Raw genomic sequence first — 26,530 nt, 5'->3', positions numbered from 1 at the left:
CAATAAAATATTTTTCAACAACATGCTGTCTCCGTCGTTTACATCCAGCAACAATATTAGGTGATGTGTTCGGTGGTGCTGGTAAAAAACGAAATTTCACATCGAAAGCTTGTGGTGGACAAAATGATTCAAAGCAAGATGTTCAAAAATTAAATTTATCGTAAGTTTTATTTTATATATTAAATAAAAGATTATTATATGAAATTATTTTCATATATTTAAAAAAAAATTAATATTTTTTTTAATCAGAAATTTTGTCAAGCAAATTTTTGGAAATTATTTTTTAAATACATTGTTTATAAATACATTTTTTTTAATTATTAAATTAAACAATTAATAATTAAATTAAAAAATTAATTAATGAGTAAAGAAGAAGAGAAGAGGAACCAGAGTTTATTAAATTACTAAATATTACCTACTAAATAAATTATTAAATTAATTAAATGAATTATTGAATATTAAACTTAAAATATAATTGTAATTGAAAACATATTTTCAAGTATGAATTCAACTACTAAATAAATTATTAAACTGATAATACAAAATTATTAATTAAATTATTAAATTTTAAACTTAAAATTTACTTCCAATCGAAAAAATATTTTTCAGTTTATTATTAAATTATCAAAATTATTATTATTCTAAATATTTTAAAATATATTCAATTAATTAAAAATAAGTTAAAAATAAACTGTATTTTAAATATGTTTGTTAATTTTGGCCACTATTTAAAATAATTATCATTATAATTCATTTTTTTCGAAATACAATTACAAATATGTATCTACTATTGTAATTAATTATTTTTTTATTCATTAAATTTTATTTATATATCTAATAAAATAATAATAATAATAATAATAATAATTTTTTAACAGACCTCAACCTTGTTTGAAGGAAGAACTTGTTTGCAATGTCTCAGAAACTGTGCGAGATTCACGAAATAAAGTTACAATCGTTGGATCAGGAATGGTGGGAATTGCTTGCGCCAATGCTCTTCTTTTTCAGGTTTTGAAATAATTGCAAAATTCATATCTAGAAAATTTAATAAAAAAAAATATTAATTTCCGTCTGTAAAATTATCAGAGAATAACGAATCATTTAGCGATGGTGGACGCTTTTCCAAAAAAATTAGAAGGCGAGGGTATGGATTACTGTCAGGGTTCAATTTTTCTCGACAATCCACGAATTGATTACGATACAGGTGAATTTTTCTTTTTTTTCTTGGGGATAATTTAATCATAAAAATTTAATTAATTTATGAATATTAAAACCATGAAATATTAATTGATTACGAAAATTGAGATTGTGAAATATTAATTAATTAAATACTTAAATTAAAACTATGAAATAATTAATTAGATTTTAATAATAGAAAAATTATGAATAAATTCCTTTAGAAGTGGGAATTGATAAAAATTTCTAATTTTAAATCTTAGAAATAAAATATTAAAAAGAAACAATAATTTTTGCTCTTCTTAAGATTTTTGTGTAACAAGTAATTCGAAGGTGATAATAATAACGGCCGGTGCACGTCAAAAAAAGAAGGAAAGTCGATTAGATTTGGTGCAGAAAAATGCGGATATTCTCAAAAATATAATACCACCTTTAGTTCAATATAGTCCGAATGCTGTTTTTCTTGTCGTTACAAATCCAGGTTAAATTTTATTGAAAAGAAAGAATTTCATTTTTTTATCTACTAATTTATTATAATTATTATAAATGATATTAATTATATTTTTTTAATTTACTAATGTATTATTTCTTACAATTACATTAATTAATTTTTTTAATTTACTAATTTAATACTTATTAATTACTATTATCTAATTAATTCATTATATTTTATTTTATTTCCATAAATTGTAATATTGATTTTTTTTTAAATTGAAAAAAAATTGTGAATGATAGTTGACATTTTATCGTGGGTAACATGGAAGGTGAGTGGTCTGCCAATTAATCAAGTAATTGGAAGTGGGACGCACCTAGATAGCGCCAGGTTTCGTTACATGATTGCCGATAGAATTGGCGTTGCTCCCTCCTCAGTTCATGGACATATTGTTGGCGAACATGGGGACAGTCAAGGTATTCGTAATTATTAATTATATAAAATTATTTTAATATTTCGTCAAAAATTTTGTTTCAACTTTCAACAAATTAGTAAAGTTTAAAAATTTAATTTTCATTAAATTAATCAATTTTTTTAAATTTAATTTCAACAAATTAAAAAATTTAATTTCAACGAATTATTCGAATTTTAAAACTTAATTTCAACAAATTAATCAAATTTTAAAATTGACTTTCAACAAATTAATTAATTTTTAAAATTAAATCATTCAAAAAAAATAATTTTTAAAAATCAATTAGTTCCCTTGTGGTCTGGAGTGAATATCGCGGGAGTACAATTTCGTGATATTTTGCCAAACATCGGATTAGAAACGGACGAAGAAAATTGGAAAGACGTCTTCAGTGATGTTGTAAAATGGTAATAATTCAAAAATTCAATCAGTAGAATTAAATTAATTAATTGAAATAATTAGTAGAATTAATTTAATAGTTTAGAATTAATTAATAGTTAATATATATATATTTTATATAATACACGGAAAAAAAAGTTCGAAGATTATTCGGGAACTTTGTTCTTAACTCTTGGATACGGCGGGTAGTTCACAGAGAACTAAAGGTTGCCTCGTTTAAATATGTAATTTACTATTTCTCTACAAATTATACCTATTTCACCGCTTCTCGGCAAACTGTTCTTGAAAAAGTCGGGAACTGTTCAAGAAAATCGAAAAGTAAAGTCCAACGCACAATAGGTTCGCGAAAGTCGTTCGCGAACGAGACGCATGAGATAGACAAGGACACAAATATATCTCTGTCCTTTTCTAACTCATGCTTTGCGTTCGCGAACGACTTTCGCGAATCTATTGTGCTTAGGCCTTTAGGCGAATGCAAGAAAAAATGGATTCTGCTTCTCCCCTCCCACTTCCCCTCCTTGACACGTGCGCACACACACATTTATCCTTGAAGGTCACATACAATTTTTATTTTTTATTAAGTTTCTGAAATAGAAAAAACCATATGAGAGAAAAATCGACGGCGGCTGGAACAGAACTCGCGTACCCGAGAATAGAAGTCCGGCGTCTTATCCAGCTGAGCTAAACAGGAACGTTAAATACCTCAGCATAAAATAAATATATAAGGCACGCAAGTCTTACTGACTGTGAGACTTGTTGAGACTGGTGCGCACTGGGTTTCTGCGCACCAAGATTCCTTGACGAGTTCCCGAAAATTTCAGAAACAGTTGCGGCCAGTGCCATGAACTTTACATGAGAAAGTAATGAAAAAAAGTCTATTGGACTATTTACAGCTTTTTCTAATACAGTTCCCGAATTTCTTTCAAACATTCATTGATTACCATTGAATGTTCGTCGCTAGTTCAGAGCTGTTACCACGTATCCAAGAGTTAGGAAATAATTCCTGAAATATCTGGGAACTTTTTTTTTCCTTGTAGTAATTATAATAAATAATTATTAGAACAAATAATAGTCCGTTTTTTAGTTATATAATAGTTGTCATAGTAAATAATAAATTAATTGGAAAATTAAAGAAAGAAAATTGAAATTAAATAAATAGAAAATTAAAAATTGTCATCAGTTCTAAATTCCACGCTTTTTAATTAATTTCCAGTGGATCGACGGTCAGATGCTTGAAAGGATATTCAAATACTGCCGTTGGTCTTGCGGTTGCTGACATAACAAGTGCAATTCTTCGGAATACTCTCCAAATAAAGACAGTTTCCACCCTCATGCAGGTATATTTATTTATTATTAAATAAAAGACTAAATTTTATTTAATAAAATTGTCTCAGTTATTTTATTAACTAAAAGAATAAATTTCATTTAATAAAAGAATAAATCATTTAATAAAAGAATAGTTTATTAAATAAAATAATAAATTTCACTCAATAAAAGAAAAAATTTTAGAATTTAATAAAATAAAAGCTTTGATTTTATTTCCTACTTTTTAAATGGACTTTTAAATTAAAATTTTTTACTAATTCAGTAAACATTTTACAGGGTCACTACGATATTTGTCACGAGATATTTCTCTCGATTCCCTGTGTCGTCGGGGAAAATGGTATAACACACGTTGTCCGTCAACGAATGACGGAATTAGAAAGAAAATTATATCAAACATCCGCGAACGTTGTACAAAACATACAAAAGAACATAAAACTCTAATTTTTCAATGTCTCCTCCAATTAAATTTTGCTTTTCTGTAAAAAGAAAATTGTCCTTTCGTTTTAATAAATCGAGAAATATTTCCCTCGGGAAAAATATTTTCCAAATAATAAAACGAGAAGTTTAATTTTATTTCAAATAATAATTATATTTTTGGAGAAATTTTTCTTTTTAGAAAAGAAATACGTTACTAGATAAATAGCGAAGAACAAAAATTTCTCTTTGGAGAAATTCTTCTTTTTAGAGAAGAAAAATAGATAAATAGAGAAGAAAAAAATTTCTTCTTGGAGAATTTCTTCTTTTTAGAGAAGAAAAATCAGGGTGGTCACAAGTTTCAGTTTATCAATTTTCCTGACAATTTACTGACATTAAAATATTATTTTCCCTGACAAAATTTTGTTTACAGGAAAATATGAAAGTTTACGGAAAATGAGTAAGATTTATGAATTTTAATAATTTCTAAAAATTACAATTATTATTTAATTATTTTATTATTATTATTATTATTTCCTGAATTCAATTATTTTCTATAATTTTTAACTAAACTTCATCTCTTAATCAATTACTTTAAATAATTTTCCGAAAGTTCTTCGTTAACCCCTTAGCAGTGTAGTAAAAGTAAGGTTCGTCATTTGCTTTATTCGAAAATAATTAAATCTTAAAAAATTATGATAAAAAAATTCTAAGAATTTAGTAGGTAGTTTTTAAAAATATTTTAATATAATTTTTGGAAAACAATTGAATTTCTTAAAAGAATTTTTGTATTATTTAAAAAAAACTAGATAATTAATTTTTTGATGAATTTTAATTAAATATTTTGAACCTAATATTTTTCTCCAAAATGTTAAAAATAATTCTAAAATTTTTGAGATATTATAGACCTTTATATATAAATTGGAGGTTATATGCAAAATTATTTCAGATGTGGAACTCCACACGGATAGAAAAAACAAGGCTTTTCCCTGTGACTTCAATTCATGTCTTTTTCAGGTAGGAGTTTCACCGGATTTCCCGATGAATTTCTTGCGTTTAGCGGTTAGGCCATGCCTTAGCCCCTATTGGCCTTAGCTCGTTGCAAGAATCTCACCGGGAAAACCCGTGAGCGTCCTGCATTTTTACTGTGATAATTTTCACGCGTTAAATGCATATTTTTTCATGGGGAAAAGCCTTGTTTTTTCTCTCCGTGCAGTACTGTTGTTTTATATAAAATTAATTTAATTATTTAATAAGGAGAATTCTGCTCTAAAAATCATTATGGTATGTAACCTAACCTAAGAATCCAACATGTATTTTGTATGTGTCATAATTGTTGTATTACTATTGTAGACCTGAAGATCCATGTTCATGGTGAAATGCTGAAATGCATAGTGATAGCATTTTGGAGTTAAATTAAATTTCTGACATAATATAAAATTTCTCATTTCTTGACCAAAGGCCACAACATAAAAAACCTCCAATTTATAATTCTAAAATGTTATTATTTTTTGTATGTATTTGAATTTTCGAAAATATGTAATTAAATGAACTGAAAATACTAAATTTTAAAAAATTAGAAGCTAATTTTCATTGATTTTGATTTTTAAATTTACGTTTAAAGATTTTTCATTTAAATTTTTGATAATTCAATTATTTTGAAAATTTTCAATTAAAATTCTTCAAAATTTCTAACAAAATAAAAAATTGAAAAAAATTAATTATTTTCAATTAAAGTTTACAAAATTTTAATTATTCAAAATCTTTTTAATTGTTTATTTCGAAAATTTAAATAGAAAAATGATTCAAAAATAATTGTTGAAAGATTTGTTTATAGGGCAAGTGTACCAATTACCGAGGGTGTCCCATTTGTCGATGTTACCATGGTAATAACCAAAAAATATTGTCTAAAATGTCTCATTTGTTTGTGAATGTATTATTAATATATTTTTTAACATTTATAACGCACAAGAAAATTAATATTGCCATGCTTTTGCTCTTTTCAAATTCCCTGACTTTTCCAGGTTTTTAAAACGAAAATTATTCGAAAACATCAATAACTTAATTTTTAAATAAATATTTAATCATTTGAAGTTTTTTTTAAATTTTAATTTCTAATTAAATTTCATTTAAAATTGAAATTTTACAAAATTTTAAATCAAAATCTTTTGAAATTCATCTACTTATGAAAATTGTAAAGGCGATTCTTTTAAAATTAAATTAATTTAAAAATATTTAAATGAAATTAGATTTCAAGAATAAACACAATAACTTTAGAAAACAACAATTTTCCAGGATTTCGATAAAAATTCCCTGACATTTCCAGGTTTTCCAGGTTTCCAGTTTGCGTACCAACCCTGTATCTTCTTAAAGTACAAAAAATTGTAGACATTTTTTCTGAGAAAAGAAAGGAGGACACTTTGCATTTGTAATGGGTATTAATATTTATTTCCTCTGTGTATGTGTTGACAATAATAGAAAACCTTATACATACGTAAAATTGTTCAATTTTCTTTCGGTTATTTTTTTTTCTTGGCGATCTGTTTACTTCTTGTAGCCGCAACTCTTTCTTCTGCCTCTGGCTCGTTCGAATTTACGTCCCTTTGAACGAACGAGTGGTTTCGTGTGCGAACGTGGAACACCAGGAGCTAGTCCAAAGTGTTTCACTGCCTCGCGAGCATTACGGCGACCCTGCATTAAAACTGTTTTTCGTCCAGTTGGTGCTCGCAATGCCAATTGATCGAAAGTTATTATTTCACCGCCGGCCTTAAGGATCCTGCCTCTCGCTTTTTCCGTTACGCGAAGAGCGCACACCTAAAAGTTAATAGAAAAATTAATAATAAACAATTACAAAAAGTTCCTAAAGTTTTCAACAACGAATTTGGAAAAAATAATTTTCTCATATTTTTTTTCGAAAAAAAGAACAATTTTCTTTGTAAAAACTATTCTTTAATTATTTAATTAAAATTATTTGATAAATAAAATTCTTTTTGTAAGAAATAAAATTTATACGTACACTACCGTCGGGAATTATCGGTACGGCTGCACGCGCAGGGCCCAAAAACATACCAATCTTCAAATCACGATTTCTTTGTAAATACAAATGTCAGAAAATTAACAAATATACCATTCGAAAGATTATTAAATTCTACGATTAATGATATGTAACTGAACATTTTAATAATTTATACAAAGCTTGCAGCAATCTACAAATTTGACAAAAAAATTTTTAAAATAAAATTTTTTTGGAAATTATTTCAACCCCTGCACATTTTTTAAAAATTGTAGGAAAAATTTGAAACTTATATAAGTGTAATCATTGAAATCTCATCTTTAATTTAAGACCAAAAGAGTTAAAAAATCTTATTCGGTTCGAGAGATATCGTTATAAACGGCCGAGCATTTTCATCCAAAAAACGTTCAAAATCGACTAATTCAATGCATTTGTCAAAAAACATGCTCGGACGTTTATAATGATATCTCACGAACCGAATAAGATTTTTTAACTCTTTTGGTCTTAAATTAAAGATGAGATTTCAATGATTACACTTATATAAGTTTCAAATTTTTCCTACAATTTTTAAAAAATGTGCAGGGGTTGAAATAATTTCTAAAAAAATTTTATTTTAAAATTTTTTTTGTCAAATTTGTAGATTGCTGCAAGCTTTGTATAAATTATTAAAATTTTCAGTTGCATATCATTAATCGTAGAATTTAATAATCTTTCGATTGGTATATTTGTTAATTTTCTGACATTTGTATTTACAAAGAAATCGTGATTTGAAGATTGGTATGTTTTTGGGCCCTGCGCGTGCAGCCGTACCGATAATTCCCGACGGTAGTGTATACGAAAATTTTTTAAAAGAATTTTCTCCAATTTTTCTTTTTGAGAAAATTATTCTTTTATTTAATTAGAATTATTTGGGTAGAAATAAAATTATTTTTGCTGCAAATAAAATTTTTACATAGAAAAATTTTGTAAAAGAATTTTTATATAAAAAAGTGAAGAAAATTTTTCGAGTACCGTTAGTTTTGGAACGTCGAAAATTCGTGAATCGTCAGTGATGGTACCGACAATAACGGCGATGCAATTTTCCCTGCCTGGTTTCTTCATGAATCGAACAATACGAGCCAAGGAAATCGGTGGACGATTAATTTTACTCATGAATAGACGCTTGAGAATTATTTTATTGAATTTCGAATTTGTTCGTCTAGCCAAAAAGCGGTAGAGCTGAAAATAAATTCAAATGTTTCGATTATATTGACAAAATTAAATTTATTTAACAATTTAACAAAATTTAATAACTAAATCAATAATAGGGGAGGGTGGTCCCATACCGACCCCCTAAAGTGCAAAGGCTAAAAATGTGCCAAAAATGTGTTTCTTTGTCTTCGTCAAAATTTTTTTGAGTAAAGAAACTATTTTTCAATGTTTTCTGACGGTTGCCGAGGTTTCTGATTGTCATTAATAAAAGATCTAAAGAAAAAGCGAAAATTTGCGTTTTTAACTTTTTCAAAATGGGTGGTCCGAAACCGACCCCCCATTTTTTTGGGGGAAAATCTCAAGAATAATCAAGATATCAAATTCTGATAGTAATTAAAATAAAATTCAAGTCTGTAATGAACTGTTAAATTATTTTGACTTCATTTAAATACATTTTTGGACCTTTTTCTGAACAAAAAGGTAAATAAATGAATCATTAGTAACTTTACTCTGAGATTATTTATGTCTTTAAGTTATGTTGACATAGTTAAACTTGAATTAATATTATTACTTTATTTAAATAAATTGTAAGGCCTTTTTTAAAATGATAATAAATATAAATTGTTAAACAGTGCCTGTTTTAATTTTCGCCCTATTTCTAGTATAAAATATATACGAATTTTGTTATTAATTCTTTTTCGTTTTCGTACTTAACTGCTTCCAAAGATGTCGAAAAGTACAACTTTTCTTAATTCATATCGCCTTGTCGAGAACATTTCACAACTGACAATGAATAAAATATTTAACCAAAAGAGAATTAAAGTTAAGTAATAAGTGCTGTGATTGTTAGTAAAATATTTTATAAATTCCTAAAAAATAAAAGTAAATATGCAAAACCTATCCTCACTTCATGTGAACAATAAGGAAGAAGAGAATAAACAATTACAATGTAAAAATATGGGGGTCGGTTTCGGACCACCCCCACTATTTTCACAAAATGTTTTGCCAATCACTTATATCAATGGAGTCAATTTAATTTGAATGTTGTGCGTTGAAGTTAAGGTCATACACAATCAAAATTAATTTCGTAAAAATTTTCCTGTATTCAAAAAACACTGTTAGCTCGAATTCCGTATAGGTCAAAAATTAATTTAAACAATGCTAAAATCAAATATTGCTTGAATCTTTAAAATGAAATCAAACGCATTGATAAAACCTGTGGCCCAGTTGTTGGTGTTGTGAAAGTGTTCGACTGATGGTACTGGCGAATTTTTTAGTGGTACCATCTTCAAGAAACATAAGGGGGTCGGTATGGGACCACCCTCCCCTAATAATAAAATAATAACTAAATCTAAAATAAATATTTAATTATAATTCAGTTTGAATTTAATTTAAATTTAGTGGGAATTCAATTTAAATTTAGTGTAAATGAAAATTTAAATTGACGCTAAAATTAGTTGGAATTTAACTTAAACTTTCATAATTTGTATCAACTAGTATAATTGACTTTTGAGGAAAAAAACAAAAGCCAGAATATGAAAGTTGATATTTTTCTGTAGCGAACCTTCAAATTGGATCAATCTCTTAATTAATTAGATTGAGACAGAGTGCAGTTCGCTAATAATTGAATTAAGTTAATGATTTTTGAAAATAAAATACAAAAACTAACAAAACTTATAGAAAATAAATTTTAGTTCCAAATTTATTTAATTTAGGTTCTAGTTAAATTTTTCTGATTGTTATGTTTTATTTGTTTTTTTTTAATTTAATTTAATTAAATTAAAAAAAAAAATTTAAACTGCTTAAAATAGTAACTGATTGAAAAAATATTAAATTGAAATAATAGTAAAAACAAAAAAATTAGTAGGGGAGACTGGGGCGAAAGTTTATTTAACAAAAGCTTTAGAATAGTTATAAAGTTAATAAATTGAAATTTCAAAAAAAAAAATTTTTTTGGTTTATTTCACGTGAACAGTCTTGTTTTTTGACAGAGTAAGTAGTTGCCCAATGTCAAATAAATAATTTTTAAACAAATGAACCCAAAAAAACGAAAAATGTAAAAACATTTTTAACAACATGTAAAAATACATTTAACTTTTCGCCCCAGGGTGCATTTTTGGCTTTAACAACAAATATACAAAATCTGACTAAAGATATTCAGCAAATACCTTTAGGTATCCCTTCAGGAGACCCAAATAAGGACCTAAAAAATCGCGATGAGAATAAATTCAAAAAATATACTTAAAAGTTGGTATTTTCTTTTACGAAAAAATTTTCAAAAGTAGGGTGAAAACAAACTTTAAATATGAACACCACAAAAATGAACAGAATGTCACATAACTCCGGACATTTATTTAGAGTGATAACACCCTTCTATAATTAAAATTGCAATGCTCTAACTATTTCCGTTCGAAAGATAATGAATTTTAATTGTTTTCACAATTTAACCTTTCGCCCCAGTCTCCCCTACAATAAAAGTGTAAAATTAAAGAAATTTATTTTATTCATGGAAAAAATATACTAGAATGCTAAAGTCTAACCTCAAATCCTATCTTTGAGGTTATGTTACCTAAAGTAGAAAAGAAAAAAACAAATACCACCTCCAAATTTAAATCACTATTAAAACTCTCTTATTAAAAAACAATTGAAACCAAATAATTGAAAAAAATGAGAGAAATTTAAAAAAACAATACCTTGACAAGAAGACGTAAATAAACATCTTGTGACTTTGGCTCGATTCGTCGCACCTTGCGATCATGCTTATGATTAATATCAATACCCTATGAACAAAAATAAAATGTTAATTAAAAAATATAAATTCATTTCTTTCTACTTACGTATTTAATAATGGAAAATTAATTAAAATATATTCGATGTTTCTGGATTAAAATAGTCACACATCTAGCCACTTACCATTTTGACAATCAAAAGTAAACTGATGAAACTAGAAACTGACACAACACAACAACGCTGATCAGCTGATTTTTGCGCATGTTGCGCATCGTCGTGCACATGTCTCACGTAGTATCACAAATTTCAAAAAAATGGTTACCCGCGATTTTTTGAAATTTCAAAAAATAAAATTTATTTGGAAATTTTGTATAACGATTAAAAACAATCTACAGTTAAAATTAATTGGTAGGTACTAAATAATAATAATTAGTAGGTACTTAAAAATAACTAGTATTTTATAACAATCAGTAATTAATAAAATATTTAATTATTACTATTTAATCAGAAAAATATTTATTTAATTTTTTTAGCAGTAGTTAAAAAATATTAAAATTTATAAGATAATTAATAACAATTAATAATTAGTAAATAATATTAATAAATTATGGTAATTAATAGTGATTAATAACTAATATTACTTAATTAGAAAACTATTCTAATTATTTAATCCAGCAATATTTTTAAAGAATAAAAATTTATATTATAATTGATAAAATTTAGTACCTATTAGTATTTAATAATAATTAGCAATTTGTAACAATTCATAAATAATAATTAATAATAACTAAAAAATAAATATCGCTTACTCAGAAAAATTTATAATTCACAAATTCCTTCAGACTTTTAAAAATATTAAAATTTATATTAATAATAATTAATATTAATAATTAATTAGTAGGTAATAATAATAAAAAATAATTAGGGTAATTAATAATTAATATTTTTAGTTAAAAAAATATGAAAATCATTTATTTAATTGTGTTAATAATTATAATTGTATAATTGTATTATAAAATAATAATTATAAAAAAAAATTATTTAACAATAATAATTTATTTGTTTATAATATTTATAATATTAGTTTATAATAAGTAAATAATAATAAATAGTAATTGATATTTAATATTACTTAATTAAGAAAATATTTCATTTGTTTTTTCAATCAAAAATATTTTCAATTTCAAAAATATTAAAATTATTAAAGTCTCTTGGAATTTTGCAAAAAATATTCCATAAAAATATGAAATTAAAATCTACCAATTAATGAAGTATTATTAATTCATTACCAAATATTTTAGAATAGTGCCAATATAATTTCACTGTGAAATAATTCAAATATATTCCAATAAAAAATTTTAGAAATATTTTTTTATATAGAAAAACTGCAATAGTACTCTCTAAATCTGCGAATTAGTGCGGATTCGTTTACCAATTTGAATTAGTAACAGTTTTTACTAATCTTTAGTAGTTTTTTACTAATTGCTAGTATAAAATTATTAACAATTATTAAAAAATTTAAACATTCGTACATCCAGTGATATATAATATATATGGACAATTCCACGTGAGATTTAAGTCGACCTCTTAAAATCGGCCAAAAATAAATTTTTTTTCTATTCTGTATCGAAAAAAAACAGATACGTATTTTTTACTTTTTGAAAAATCTTCTCTATATTATAAGGTATATATAAATTTTAAAAAAATAAAAAAAAATCCGGCCCAAAGTTAAAAAAATTAATTTGTTTATAAAAAAAAAAATTTTTTTTTAAACTAAAGAAAGAAACTAAAGAAAGAAAACTAAAACTTTCATTCTTTGAAAATTACTAAAGATTAGTAAAAACTGTTACTAATTCAATTGGTAAACGAATCCGCACTATTTAATTTGTAGAAAATTACTAATTCAGATTTAGAGAGTAGAAACAATTAAAATCAGAGAAAATTTTTTCAAAAATTCGAATTTTCTGAAGCAAAAATTTAAAAAAAAATTTTGATTTTAATTTTTTAACTTGAAAAATTTTTTTTGTTCAAAATCTTATTTTTTTGTTTGTAACTATTATAAAAAATAAAAATTGAAAAAGAGTAAAATTTTATTGGTATAAAAATAAGGGAAAATGAGTGAATTTTCTAATTGCCGATGAGAAATTGATATTTTTTTTATTATAATAAGGAGAAGAATGAGGGAAATGTTATAAGTGACCTTTGGGGAAAGGTGCAGAGATGGTAGATTGATGATGATGGTACCCAGGAAGGACATTGTAATTTTTGCCTGAGGCTAGGCCACAACGAAGGTGAATCAAAGCCTTTAAAATCCGTTGCCAGATGTCACTTCGTTAAATCGAGAATTTAACATCAAAATGCTTTTTTTCATTCCCAAGCGATTAGGTATGCAATCTGCAAACCAAATCCAGTGCCGTACTGATTTTTATAAATCATATTTATATGAGAATTTCCTTAATTATTATTAATCATATTAATTACTATAATTATAATAATTATTATTGATGAATTAAATTTTTTACGAGGCCTTAAAAGATTTAATTCAATAGTTTTTTTTAAATACCACAGAGTTGTAATTTGTAAATTAAATTACCATTAATAATTATTATTCTTTTCATTAACATATTTTTTTTGTTAATAAAATTGTTAAAAGCAAAATAAGTTGTAATACAAATTTTTTAACAATTAATTTTTAATAATAAAATCGTGAATCATTATGACTGGAATTTTTTCTACTCAATCGTCAGTCTTAAGGGTGTCGTCCACCCTCTTAAGGTGCGTTCACACATTTCCCTGTCGATTAAATCCCTCGCGGCAAAAATAATTTCCCATACAATAAAGGGTTTTAAAAAAAAATATCTTCTCTACGATAATTTCTTCAGTAAATAAAAAAATATATTTCCTATTTTTTGCGCGCAGCGAAAAATTATTTATACTTCTTTAATAAGAGAAAAAACAAGAAAATCATCACACACACAAAAAACGAAACAACTTTTAAATCGGGTTTTTCCCACCTAAATGACACGCACCTGGTCCCCAGGTAGTGGTGGCACACTCGGGCCCGTTCTCCGCTAAGTCCTGACGTTCGCCAGGTAAACTTAAACAGTAGACATTCGGTCGTCTCTTTGGTCAGCTGGTTCTGTCCACCAATTTAAAAAAAAAATAGTCTAGTCCCAATGTTAGATCTACTGACGCGATATCCTTCGGATTAAAATATTTGTAGGGAAAAAAAATTCGGAAAAAGAAACGCAACCCTCTAAACGACGGAATAAACTGAAAATTTGAGCGCGGCTCGCGCGCCGCTTTGTGCGCGAGTGCTCAAAATTTTTTTTTTGTTTTCCGTTTAAAAAATTTAAAAAAACGGAAATATTGTGAAGAGGTGACCGGAAGTTTCGGTGGTACCTCTTTTTTAGGGGAGGGGGGGAAGGAAACTAGGTGTGCTCCAATTTCCCGGTCGGACCGGAAATGACTATATCGTACGCCAGCGAAGTGCCAAATGGCTCCAGCTTTGGCTGCTTCTGGAGGATCCTGATAAAGTGAGTTCTCCTCTCATTTTTTATCTGGAACGAAAATCTGAAAACGAAAACTAATATCGGAAAGAAAACGTAAAAGAAAACAACGATTTGATTAATAGATGTGCAATAATGTTTTTTTGGGCAAAATAAACCAAAACAAAGATTTTTTGTTTGGTTTGTCAAAACAAAATTTTGTTTGTAGAATAAATTTTTCGACGACGCTGAAAACGAAAATTGTTTACAACCATTTGATTTAGGTGGAAAAAAAATATTTCGTTCTTGTAACCAAATTATTTGTATTTTCAACGAAATCATTTGGTCTTTTAACGAATTTGGATTTTTATCGAAATTATTTGGATTTTTAACGAATTTGGGTTTTTCACGAAATTTGTATTAAAATTTTTAAAGAAATTATTCGGTTTTTTTAATCCAAATTTACTTTGGGAAATTTTTTTTAGCTGCAATAAAAATTTTGTTTTTAAATAAATTTTCCACACGACAATAAAAAGACGACAACGAAATTATTTGGTTTTTTAACGAAATTATTTATGTTTCAAACGAAATTATTAGGTTTTTCCAACAAAATTATTTCGTATTTTAAACCAAATTATTTTAAGCTAAACATTTTTACTCAACCAGTAAACAACACCAGAAAAAAAATTTGATTTTGTCAACCAAATTGTTAAAAAAAAAAATTGACAATAAATTTTTTGAATATATCAAAAACAACATTTACTTTGCCCTTTTCAACGTTCAATGAAAACAACTGAAATTTTTGTTGCGCAAAGATAATGAATTTTAATGTAGTTGACATAACTAAATTTCAATTTGTAATTGAAAAAAATATTTATTTTCATTTTTTTATCAATTCATTTAAAAACTAAAAGTAAATTATTTACCAATTAAAACTAATTAGTTAATAATTTATTAATTTATAGGTATTCATTTTTTTGCAAAAACAATAATTTCCTCCACACAGGGAAGAATTTAAAGCAAAAAAATCTAACAGCAATAAATGTTAGAAAGGAAAATAATTTCTTGACAATTTGCAAAATCGTTTTCCAAATCAAAAAAATCCTACAGATTATTAACACCAAATAAATTTGGTGTAACACAATTTTTTTGTGTCAAAATTGTACTATCTTATTAAAAAACAAAAAATAAATTAATTATTAATAAGTGACAATAAAAAATATTTTTGTATTAGGATTGTAAATAATAGTTTTTTTTTAATTTTCTTTTTTCTATATTATTCACCAGAAAAATTATTTCCTTAATTACAATAAATAAAAGCAAAATAAATTAAATCATATATTCTATATTATTAAACTTATATAAATTTTACATAATTCTCAGAAAAATTATGTGTCCAAAGATTATTTCGATTCAACAAAAAGAAAAAAAAATATTGTATAAACGTCACTTAACGTAATAAATATAAAAAGAAACAATAAAATATTTTTAAAAAGAATTTTTTTCACCGCATGAAATCGTGATTTCTCATACATCATAAAACATTTTTTTTTCTATATTTACAAATGTGTGTGTGTGTCTATTGAAACGTAAATAGACAAAAGTATTCTGATATTTAAAATTTGTATAGGTGTTTAAGAAAAATTCAAAATAGAAGAAAGAAGCGAATTTTATTTTTGTTGGTCCAAAATTATAATATGAAAAGTTGAAAATTATATTTTTTTTATAAACTTGTGTGAAACAAAAAGTGTCCAGAAGAAAGCGAGAGGCACTCAATTTTTTGATAAAGCACCAAACATTTATTTTCATATTTATATGTCTTGCATAAGCTTCCTTTTCTTGTGCTTGACAAAAAAAATTTATTTGTATTAATCGTCTACAGCTCAATGGACAAGTAAAAATTTTTCTTACCAGTTTATTACTTCCTTCATAAATATAATATTGAAAAGATAAGAAAATTGGTTATTATTTTTCTTTCTCCCATAGCGAAAGTATCAAAAATTTGATTTATAATAAAATTTTTCGTTCATTCAGTTTTTAAAGAGAATTTAAATTTTTTGTGTAATTTTATTTTTTATTTTTAAATTTTTTTCTCGATATTATTTAAATAATTTAAACCGAATATTTTGTATTTATCTAAATTCCTTTGTACTTATACTAATTTGTATAAATTTACTAATTTGTATAGATTTATTAATTTGAATAAATTTTACTAATTTGAATAAATTTTACTAATTTGAATAAATTTTACTAATTTGAATAAATTTTACTAATTTGAATAAATTTTTCTAATTTAAATAAACTTTACTAATTTGTATAAATTAACAAAACTTTTAATAATGAATTATCGACGATAAAGTTATTAATACTTTCAACAATAATAATTATTATTTTTTCACTTTTCAACAAATGACATTTTTCTCGCAATTTATAAACTTAACTTGACACTCTTAAGGTACACATTTGAATGTGTATGAGAGGAGAGTTTCAAGTGAAGTCAGCCTTGGCTACAGTCGAGTAAAGCAATTTCCATTTTTTGCGATTTGATTTTCAATTAATTTTTCCCACTTTTTATAAATATATACATACATACGAAAATGTATATCAATTTACAACATGATTTTATGTTCTTGTTTTGATAAGACTATAAAATTTACTCGCACGAAATGCTTCATTAATATTTTTCAAATTATGCTTTTCGAAAATTTACAATAATGTTCCCTATTGTTTATTTAATGGTAACCATCGTAATTTTTTTATTTTTATTCACTAATTTTTTATTAAATCATAATTATTATCATTTTTTAATTATCTTTTCGCATTGTTTTCAAATTTGGTATTTTCCCCTACTAAAAATCCCTGTATAAGATCTTGTACAAGAAAATGCACACGTTCAGCAGCTGAACTTGTACAAGTTCTGGTAAGAACATGTACAATTTCTTGTACCAGGATTTGGAACAAGTTCTTGTATTAGAACTTGTACAAGAAAATAAACTTGCACATGAACCCGTACAAGATCTTGTACAAAATCTTGTACGGGTTCATGTGCAAGTTTATTTTCTTGTACAAGTTCTAATACAAGAACTTGTTCCAAATCCTGGTACAAGAAATTGTACATTTTCTAACCAGAACTTGTACAAGTTCAGCTGCTGAACGTGTGCATTTTCTTGTACAAGATCTTATACAGGGATTTTTAGTAGGGTCTAACTATTTAATTTTTTTGTTTGATTATTTTTAACCGTAAAAAATAATTTTTGTTAAAAATTTCGACATAGTAAATATTTTCTTTCTTTTCGAAAAATATTTTTTCTTCCCATTAAATTGATAACGCTATTTAAAAAAAATTAATAATTAACTATTAGCAATCGTGTCAAGCGAGACGTTTTAACAATCGACAAATTGTTTAATAATGTCCAAATTTTTATTTATATTTTTTTTCAATGTTTCTGAAGAGGACGGCTGTGCCGTTGAAACGTTAAGAAAAAAAAAAAAAAATTTTTTTTTCTCTTAATTTTTTTTCATTATTTTAAATGACTCGGAGTGATCGATAAAGTCATCATTATTATTAAATAACACCGAGTGATAAATTCAAATTGATATTATTATTTTAATTTTCTTTCTTTTAATTTTGTTTATCTTCGCCTTATTTATAATCAGAATATTTTATTTATAATTATATTTTTTTTCCTTCTCTATATTTAAAGTTGTTTTAATTTTAAACAATTTCGAATTTTATCAGTGTTCTTGAATTCCTTTTATACCAATTACAATATCAACTTTATCAGAACTAATTTGAAAGATAATTCACAAAGTAAAAAAAAATAAAAAAAAGGAATAGTACAATTAACGATATTGCAAATTTAAATGCAAAAGAAAAAGAAATCAAACCATAAAATTCGCAGGATTTCTAATCAAAATCGATCGAGAATATAAAAGTTATTTTTATGATAAAAAATTAATTTTTATTTCCGTTGTTCTAGACTATTTTCTTTATATATATATATATATATACATATAGTAGTCAGTAAGACAGTGAGAGAGACAGGGAGAGAAAAACAAACTTTTATGGATTCGAATGTCGACCGCGTTTAGTAAACGAGAGTGCTCTCGAGTACAAGCACCTCGTGTTTAAAACAGTATAGCACATTATAGTAGAGACAAGGATATTGCGATATTGCAACCAGTAGCGCGGTATAGAGGTAAAATTGTTGTGCAACGATTTTAACTTTCGACTCAAAGAGTCGCACGCGTTCACAACTTATATACATATAATATATGGCTAAAGGCGCTAGCACAGCTCCTACTGCCTGCCTGCCTGCAGGTTGACATGGTAACACATAAGAGTAAGAGAGTCAGAAAATTCAAATTAAATGTTTTTTCTCTCTCACTCTTATGGCGCCTGCCTGCGCAGGCAGGCAGGCAGTGAGGTGAGAGTGTACCTTAAAGCTCCCATACGCGTTTCCTATATCTTTTATTTTTTCAAACGAAGGAGCATTCAAGTCCTTGAGAAAGGATTCCGCGAGTGCCTTCTGAGGACGCTTGCAAAAGAAGCCGAAAAAAAATTTCAGAAGACACTGAAATAAATGAATAAATAAATTATACAAATATGATATAAATAATAGTATTTAGCTACTATTTTAATAAATAAGTTACAAATGACATTTTTTCTGCCCAAAAAGCGAATATTTATTCGAATATCTTGAAATTCAATATGGAGCTGCTATTCTCTACCTGAGAACGCCAAGGTCACCGCAAAATGGCAGTTTGCTCTCTTGGAATTTCTCCTGACATCTGGTGGTGACCTTGGCGTTCTCAAGTGGAGAAAAATTCATTTTCTCCGTCAACAAGTTTTTTATAATTCAAAAAATGTTAAATTTAAATTGTCTTTTTAGTGCAAAACGCTTTTTATTCTCAAACACAAAACGCATAATAATTATATAGAAATAAATATAGTGCGATGACTATTTGCAACTATTTTGAACATTTTTTGACACTTTCTATACTTTTTTTTTTGTTTCTAAATTTAGCCCGAGACAAAGGCTTCGGAGTAAATTTAGAAATAAAAAAACCGTGATATTTATTTTTCTATTAAATAATTTTTATTTTTTATAAATTGCCACTTTTGATGCTATTTTTTATTTGTAAATTCAGTCTGAGACCAAATTTTTTTGTAAATTAAGACTTAAAAGTATTATTTATAAACAACGATTTTTGTTAATTATGATTAAAATTATTATTTATGAAAATTTTTTGTTAATTATGACTTAAAATTATTATTTATAAAAAATTTTTTCTTAATTATGAATAAAATTATTATTTAGAAGAAATCCACTTTGTAAATTATGATTAAAATTATTATTTTATTATTAATAACAATAGAGTGAAGATAATGGAGTACAATGACAATAATGAATAGAAATTAAATTATGTTTATCGGAAAATTCAAAAATTATATCCGCATTTAGTGTGAAAATTTCGAAATGATTTTTTAATCGCTTTAAAAAAATGTTTAGTAGCCGTCAGGTGACGATAATAATTGACGTTGATGATTCAACGACGTGATTGCTATTCATAAAATTCTTTCGGCGAAAACAATTATTTATATTTTTCTTTTTTTTTAAAAAGAAAACCCATATTGTACCTCTTGAAAATTTTATTTTAAAATAGCCTTTGAAGTTTCTTTTACAAAATCAACAAACTAAATTCCAAATAAAAAAAAATTGTTTTCCATTTTTATTAATTTTCCTTTTGCTATAGGTATAATTAAATAAATTAATAGAAATAATAAATATAAATAAAATACAAAATATTTTTCTAGTTTTGAACGTTCAAATGAACGAATATTTTTTTCTATTTAAATATATATTCAAAAATGACTAGAATAAAATTTTTTTAAAAATTCAACATTTATAGATAAGGAATTAATTTTCCACAATTAATAAAAAAATGTTTTCAAATAGAATTCAATTTTTAAGGAAGTATAAAATATAACGCCGTTCGTTTGAACGTTCAAAATATCAATAAAATAGAAAAGAAGAAAAGAAAGAACAAAACAAATAATAAAAAAATAAAAACCGCTGCCAAGTTGTACATTTTTATAATATTTTGATGTTCATTTCATGAACACTTTGCTTCCTCATAGAAATAATAATAATTGAAATATAAAAATTACTATTTATAAAAGAGTTAAAAATCATTAAATCTTGGTCCAGAAAATGTGTTTTTATATATTCTATAAGATGGTTATAATAGTTTAATAATTACACATAAGTTAATAAACAATCCCAAATGCGAAAACCAACGCGGCCCAACACTGGCCCAGTATTGGCAAAGCTGGCATCGAGACTTGGCAGACAATATTGGCCCGACTTTGCGCCGACTCTTGTGGTGTTAACAGCGGTTGGACGACGGCAGCCAGATCTCGGCAGACATTAATGGCCCAATATTGGCCGCCAGATCTCGGCAGACATTAGTGGCCCATTATTGGCAGCCAGATCTCAGCAGACATTAATGGCCCAATATTGGCTGCCATTACTCCCCCAGTGTTGACAAAATTAGAAAAAAATAAAAATAAATTTTTTTTTATTTAATTAACTAATTAATTTATAACATTTATACGGCTTATTTCCCTAAATTAAACGCAAACTTACAAATATTTGAAAAATTCTTACCTCTCGCGGGGATCGATACCTGAACCTGACGCACCACAGCTTAACACTCTGATCACTCTGCTACTCTGACTTGAAGTCGAGGAAGCAAAAGGGTTCTTATAAGCTACACTACACTGGCCGATACTGTGCCATTCTTGGGCCGAGCTACGTCCCAATATTGTCAATTATAATTTGCCATCATAGATACAAAATGATAGACATTAATGTGCCATTCCTGGGCCAAGCTACATCCCAATTCTGGCAATTATATTTTGCCATCAAAGATATAAAATTTTTGCCATTAAAGTGCCACTAATGAGCCATTAATGGACCGATCTTCGTCACATCACTGGCAATTGAATTTTGCCATTATAAATTGATCAACTTTGCCATGAATGTGCCGTTATTGGGCCAAGCTACGCCCCAATACTGGCAATTATAATTTGCCATGAAAGATACAAATTTTTTGCCATTAAAGTGCCATTAATGTGCCTTTAATGGGCCAATCTTCGTCACATCATTGGCAATTGAATTTAAAAAAATTTTAATATCAAAATTCATGGTATATTTTTAATATTTAATTATTATCTAAAAATTTGACTAGAATCCATTTTGAAATAAATTTTTACTAGAAAATTCTACGAGAATTTAATTATTTAAATGCAAAAATAAATAATTTATTGAATAACTAAATGTTTCTTAAAATTGAATTATGAGAATTAAATTTTAAAAACCATTCATTTATTCAATAAATTTTCTTAAGGAAATAATTTGCATCATTTCTATTTCTTAATTACAATTGCTTTAAGAAAAATTCAAAGATTTTAAAAAAATAAAGGAAAAAAATGTTTATAAATTCTATTTGTCAATTGCAAATATTAATTGAAAGTGAAATTGAAAATTTCTTAATTTTTAGATAATAAAGGAAAAATTTTACTCAAAAAAAAGGTTTCTGTTACATTTATTCACGAATTTCTTTAATTGTAAAATTATTTGAAAACATTAATAACTTCTTTTTTAAATTAATACTTAATTAAACGGCATTTTTCAAAAAAATTAATTCTTTAAAATTGACAGTTAAAAATATAGAAAATTCAAAGTTTCAAATATTTTAATTTGAATCCTTTTCAAGCTTATTCAATTATTTAAATACAAAATAAATAATTTATTGAATAACTGAATGTTTCTTAAAATTTATAAAAAAATAATAAAAAAAATAAATAAATAAATAAAAAAATTTTACCAAATTAAAATGCCATTAATGTACCTTTAATGGGCCGATCTTCGTCACATTACTGTCAATTGTCTTTTGCCATTAAAGATTGATCAACTTTGCCGTGAATGTGCCGTTATTGGGCCAAGCTACGCCCCAATACTGGCAATTATAATTTGCCATCAAAGATACAAAATGTTTGCCATTAAAGTGCCACTAATGTGCCATTAATGGTCCGATCTTTGTGACATCACTGGTAATTGAATTTTGCCATTAAAGATTGATCAACTTTGCCAATATTGTGCCGTTATTGAGCCAAGCTACTCCCCAATACTGGTAATTATAATTTGCCATGAACGATACAAATTTTTTGCCATTAAAGTGCCAATAATGAGCCATTACTGGGCCGATGGTCGGCACATCACTGGCAATTGTCTTTTGCCATTAAACATTGATAAACTTTGCTATGAATGTGCCATTATTGGGCCGAGAGCTGGCCCAGTCTTAAAAAATTTGAAATTGTGACCATCGGCGCCATCATTGGCCCAGTAACTACTGCCAATTCTCGGCAGACATTACTGCACCAATGATGGGCCGTTTTTGCAGTCTTGGCATTTCGCACTTGGGAAGAATGTTGAAAAAAATAATATTTTCCACAATTTTTTATTTTTCAAATACCAATAATTTGATAATTTCTGACCGAATCAGGTTCAAAAATAGGTCAGTCGAAGTGTTTTTTAATGCTCTTCAGGTTAGTAATAATATTTTTAAAGTTACTTCTACATAATTTAAAAAAAATTTTCATAAAAGTTATTTTTAAAAATTTTAGATTCTTAAAATTTTCATATCTCAGGCTAATATAGACGAAAAATGTTCAATGAAGGCTCAAAAGATACGTCTGAAAAAACTCTACAAAACTAAAGAAAAACATTTATAGGTGCCCTAACATTTTTTTTAAGTTATGGCCAGAAAACGTTTTTTTAAAAAATGAAAAATGCAAAAAAAATATAGTTAAACTTTATGAATCGGGATGAAAATACTCTCATTTTATGTCCCCCGGGGAGATCTACAATTTTAAAAAAAATTGAAGTCTTTAGCTCTTTCTCGTTCTGAGATATTGAGGCAAATGTAATGTTAGTACACACACACACACACACATACACACACATCGGGACAAATTTTTAAAATCCGTTTTTTGGACTTCGGAGTTCAAAATACGTCGAAATTTTTTATTTATTTATAACATTTATATACGGACAGTGACCATTCGTACATAACGTACTAAAAGATTAGGTATAATGAAAATAAAGTTTATAAATATGTCAAAAAATCACAATTGAAAATTTTGTTAATACAATCCTTCCTTTACCAGGAAGCAAAAAGGAACAAAAAAGGATAATAATAAATAAAAAAAATAATTTTTTCTTCTTTGCTATATATATTATTGCTATTGTGAATGATTGAATTTATAAAAATAACAATGAATAAAAAAGGAGGGCAATAAAAAAATTTTGAAATACAAGTGACAAGAAAAGAAATTTGGAATTTCTATCTTGAAACTTTGCATCATCGTGTCCCTAATCAAAAGCTGCATTGCATCGAGGCGTGATTCGTTATTACGGCACCTCGCCTGCTTCATTTAGAAAGTGTCTATATAAGTTGACGATTTATAGTTTATTTGCCGATTTAACAGCAAATCAAACCACAATTTATTGAAAGCTAATGAACTTGAAATCTTCTCGCCGAATTATTAAAATTTTAAAGGCATTATAAATATTAAACTTTCTTCTCTGATTCAAAAACGCACTATTTCACTCAAAAGCCATATATAATTATTTTTAAGCAAAAAAAATAGTTTTTTTTGTTACTAAATAAATATTTTTTTGTTACTAAAAAATATTTCTTTATTATACTAAAAAATATTTTTTTATTACTACAAAAGTATTTTGTTACTTAAAAAAATATTTTGTTGCTAAAAAATACTGTTTCCTTACTAAAAAAAATAAAAAAAATTAATAAATAATTATAAAATTTGTTATTATTTACTGTAGGGGAGACTAGGGCGAAAGGTTAAATTTTGTATGAATGATTTTTTAGACAATATAATCCGCTTAGATGCAAATATTTATATATCAATATTGTAGGGCAACTTCTCCTCTACAACTTTCAATAAAAAAGTTTCTAATATTTTCGCATACACGGAAAAGTTTTGGGGCGAGCAACTCTATTTGCTCTAGTAACGCTGCGCAACTTCACTTTGGTGCAGCAATAGTCGCAAAAAGATAGCGCAGCAGGCCAGCATTGGACGAGCTGCTCTACCAGTCGTGTATCTACCACTGACTTTCAGCGCAGCTCGTCCAACACTGGGTGAGCAGCGTTCCCAGTAGAGAGAGAAGCTCACCCATTTACAAGGCGATATGCCTTCTCTCTTTTAGGAAACCTTCTCTACGCGCGGAGAACGCAGCTCGCCCGAAAACTTTTCCGTGTAAAATACATGTTTTGTCCTTTTTTGAAATTTTTGTTTTTTAACTTTTCGCCCCATGCTGGGGCTAAATGTTAAATTCTATTTCTAACCTATTAAAATTATTTTCTGATAGGTGTTAAGTAGTAGATAAGTTAAAGTATACGTAAACAAGTAATTTTGTTAATAAAAGATCTGTGTTTATTTAACAAAAGCACTGTCAGTACTCGCAGCTACGCTGGCAGACAGCACTGGCATAACGCTGTAATGATAACGCTGTCTAACACTGGCGAAGTACTGCCTGCCAGTGCTGCCAGATTCATTATCTTTCGAACAGAAATAGTTAGAACATTGCAATTTTAATTATAGCAGGGTGCGTTATCACTCTTAATTAATTCCCGGAGTTATGTGACATTCTGTTCATTTTTGTTGTGTTCATATTTAAAGTTTGTTTTCACCCTACTTTTGAAAATTTTTTCGTAAAAGAAAATATCAACTTTTAAGTATATTTTTTGCATTTATTCTCACCGCGATTTTTTTACTTCATTATTTGGGTCCCCTTAAGAGATACCTAAAGGTATTTGCTGAATATCTTTAGTCAGATTTTTTATATTTGTTGTTAAAGCCAAAAATGCACCCTGGGGCGAAATGTTAAATGTATTTTTACATGTTGTTAAATATGTTTTTTACATTTTTCGTTTTTTTTGGGTTTATTTGTTTAATAATTATTTATTTGACATTAGGAAAGTACTCTTTCAAAAACAAGACCGTTCACGTGAAATAAACCAAGAAAAAAATTTTTTTTTTTTGAAATTTTAATTTATTAACTTTATAACTGTTCTAAAGCTTTTGTTAAATAAACACAGATCTTTTATTAACTAAATTACTTGTTTACGTATACTTTAACTCATCTACTACTTAACACCTATCAGAAAATAATTTTAGTAGGTTAGAAATAGAATTTAACATTTAGCCCCAGCATGGGGCGAAAAGTTAAAAAAAACAAAATTTTCAAAAAAGGACAAAACATGTATTTTATGCGAAAATATCAAAAACTTTTATATTGAAAGTTGTAGAGGACAAGTTACCCTACAATATTCATATATAAATATTTGCACCTAAGCGGATTATATTGGGGAGCGTTCACAAATGATGTCACGCAATTTTTCGGGATTTTAACCCTCCCCCCTGTCACGCAATTTCATGGAATTTCACATGTGAAAATACATTGTGTCACGTTTAGGAGAGACCCCCCCATACCCCCAAAAACGTGACATCATTTGTGAACGCTCCCTTGTCTAAAAAAATCATTTATACAAAATTTAACCTTTTGCCCCAGTCTCCCCTATTACCCAGGTGCGATTTTTTGGTCGGCCCATAGTTGGACCAACTTTTACAAAGTCGGTCCAACTTCTCGTGCCAGAGGTTGGGCCAACCATACAGATGATAACGGCGACCCTCTAATGGCGACGATGGTTGGCCCGACAACTCATAAGGAAGTTGGCCCAACTTACAATGCATATGTTGTGCCAACTATACATTTCAATGGTTGGTCCAAAGACTGACG

At 26.8% G+C, this 26,530-nt stretch overlaps 4 protein-coding genes and 1 long non-coding RNA gene across 6 annotated transcripts in view; 3 read left to right on the top strand and 2 right to left on the bottom strand.

Moving 5' to 3' along the window:
- LOC122503439 overlaps nt 1-26,530 on the bottom strand; it is a 290,985-nt gene that overhangs the window by 79,362 nt on the left and 185,093 nt on the right. The window lies entirely within an intron of this gene.
- LOC122503456 (L-lactate dehydrogenase-like) lies at nt 779-4,253 on the top strand. The gene is made up of 8 exons (XM_043614014.1): nt 779-792; nt 879-1,008; nt 1,087-1,204; nt 1,484-1,657; nt 1,912-2,085; nt 2,368-2,485; nt 3,691-3,814; nt 4,080-4,253. The coding sequence occupies exons 1-8, from the start codon at nt 779-781 to the stop codon at nt 4,242-4,244; spliced, it is 1,017 nt and encodes a 338-aa protein (XP_043469949.1). The 3' UTR covers nt 4,245-4,253.
- On the top strand, nt 5,042-6,632 carry LOC122503443. The gene is made up of 3 exons (XR_006301749.1): nt 5,042-5,501; nt 6,055-6,103; nt 6,544-6,632. It is a non-coding gene; the product is annotated as an uncharacterized LOC122503443 (long non-coding RNA).
- LOC122503441 (60S ribosomal protein L18) lies at nt 6,643-11,422 on the bottom strand. Its single transcript, XM_043613985.1, has 4 exons — nt 11,335-11,422; nt 11,115-11,201; nt 8,242-8,448; nt 6,643-7,031 (listed from the first exon to the last, which is right to left on the bottom strand). The coding sequence occupies exons 1-4, from the start codon at nt 11,335-11,337 to the stop codon at nt 6,762-6,764; spliced, it is 567 nt and encodes a 188-aa protein (XP_043469920.1). The 5' UTR covers nt 11,338-11,422; the 3' UTR covers nt 6,643-6,761.
- Nucleotides 14,240-26,530, top strand: part of LOC122503438 — a 223,986-nt gene continuing 211,695 nt past the window's right edge. Inside the window, exon 1 of the mRNA XM_043613979.1 lies at nt 14,240-14,687. Within this exon, the coding sequence (XP_043469914.1) occupies nt 14,617-14,687 (71 nt within the window). The 5' untranslated portion in view covers nt 14,240-14,616. The remainder of the gene's footprint in view (nt 14,688-26,530) is intronic.

Source organism: Leptopilina heterotoma, unplaced genomic scaffold (assembly GCF_015476425.1).
Source record: "Leptopilina heterotoma isolate Lh14 unplaced genomic scaffold, ASM1547642v1 Lhet_262, whole genome shotgun sequence".
NCBI lineage: Eukaryota > Metazoa > Arthropoda > Insecta > Hymenoptera > Figitidae > Leptopilina > Leptopilina heterotoma.
This window is presented reverse-complemented; position numbering and strand designations above follow the sequence as displayed.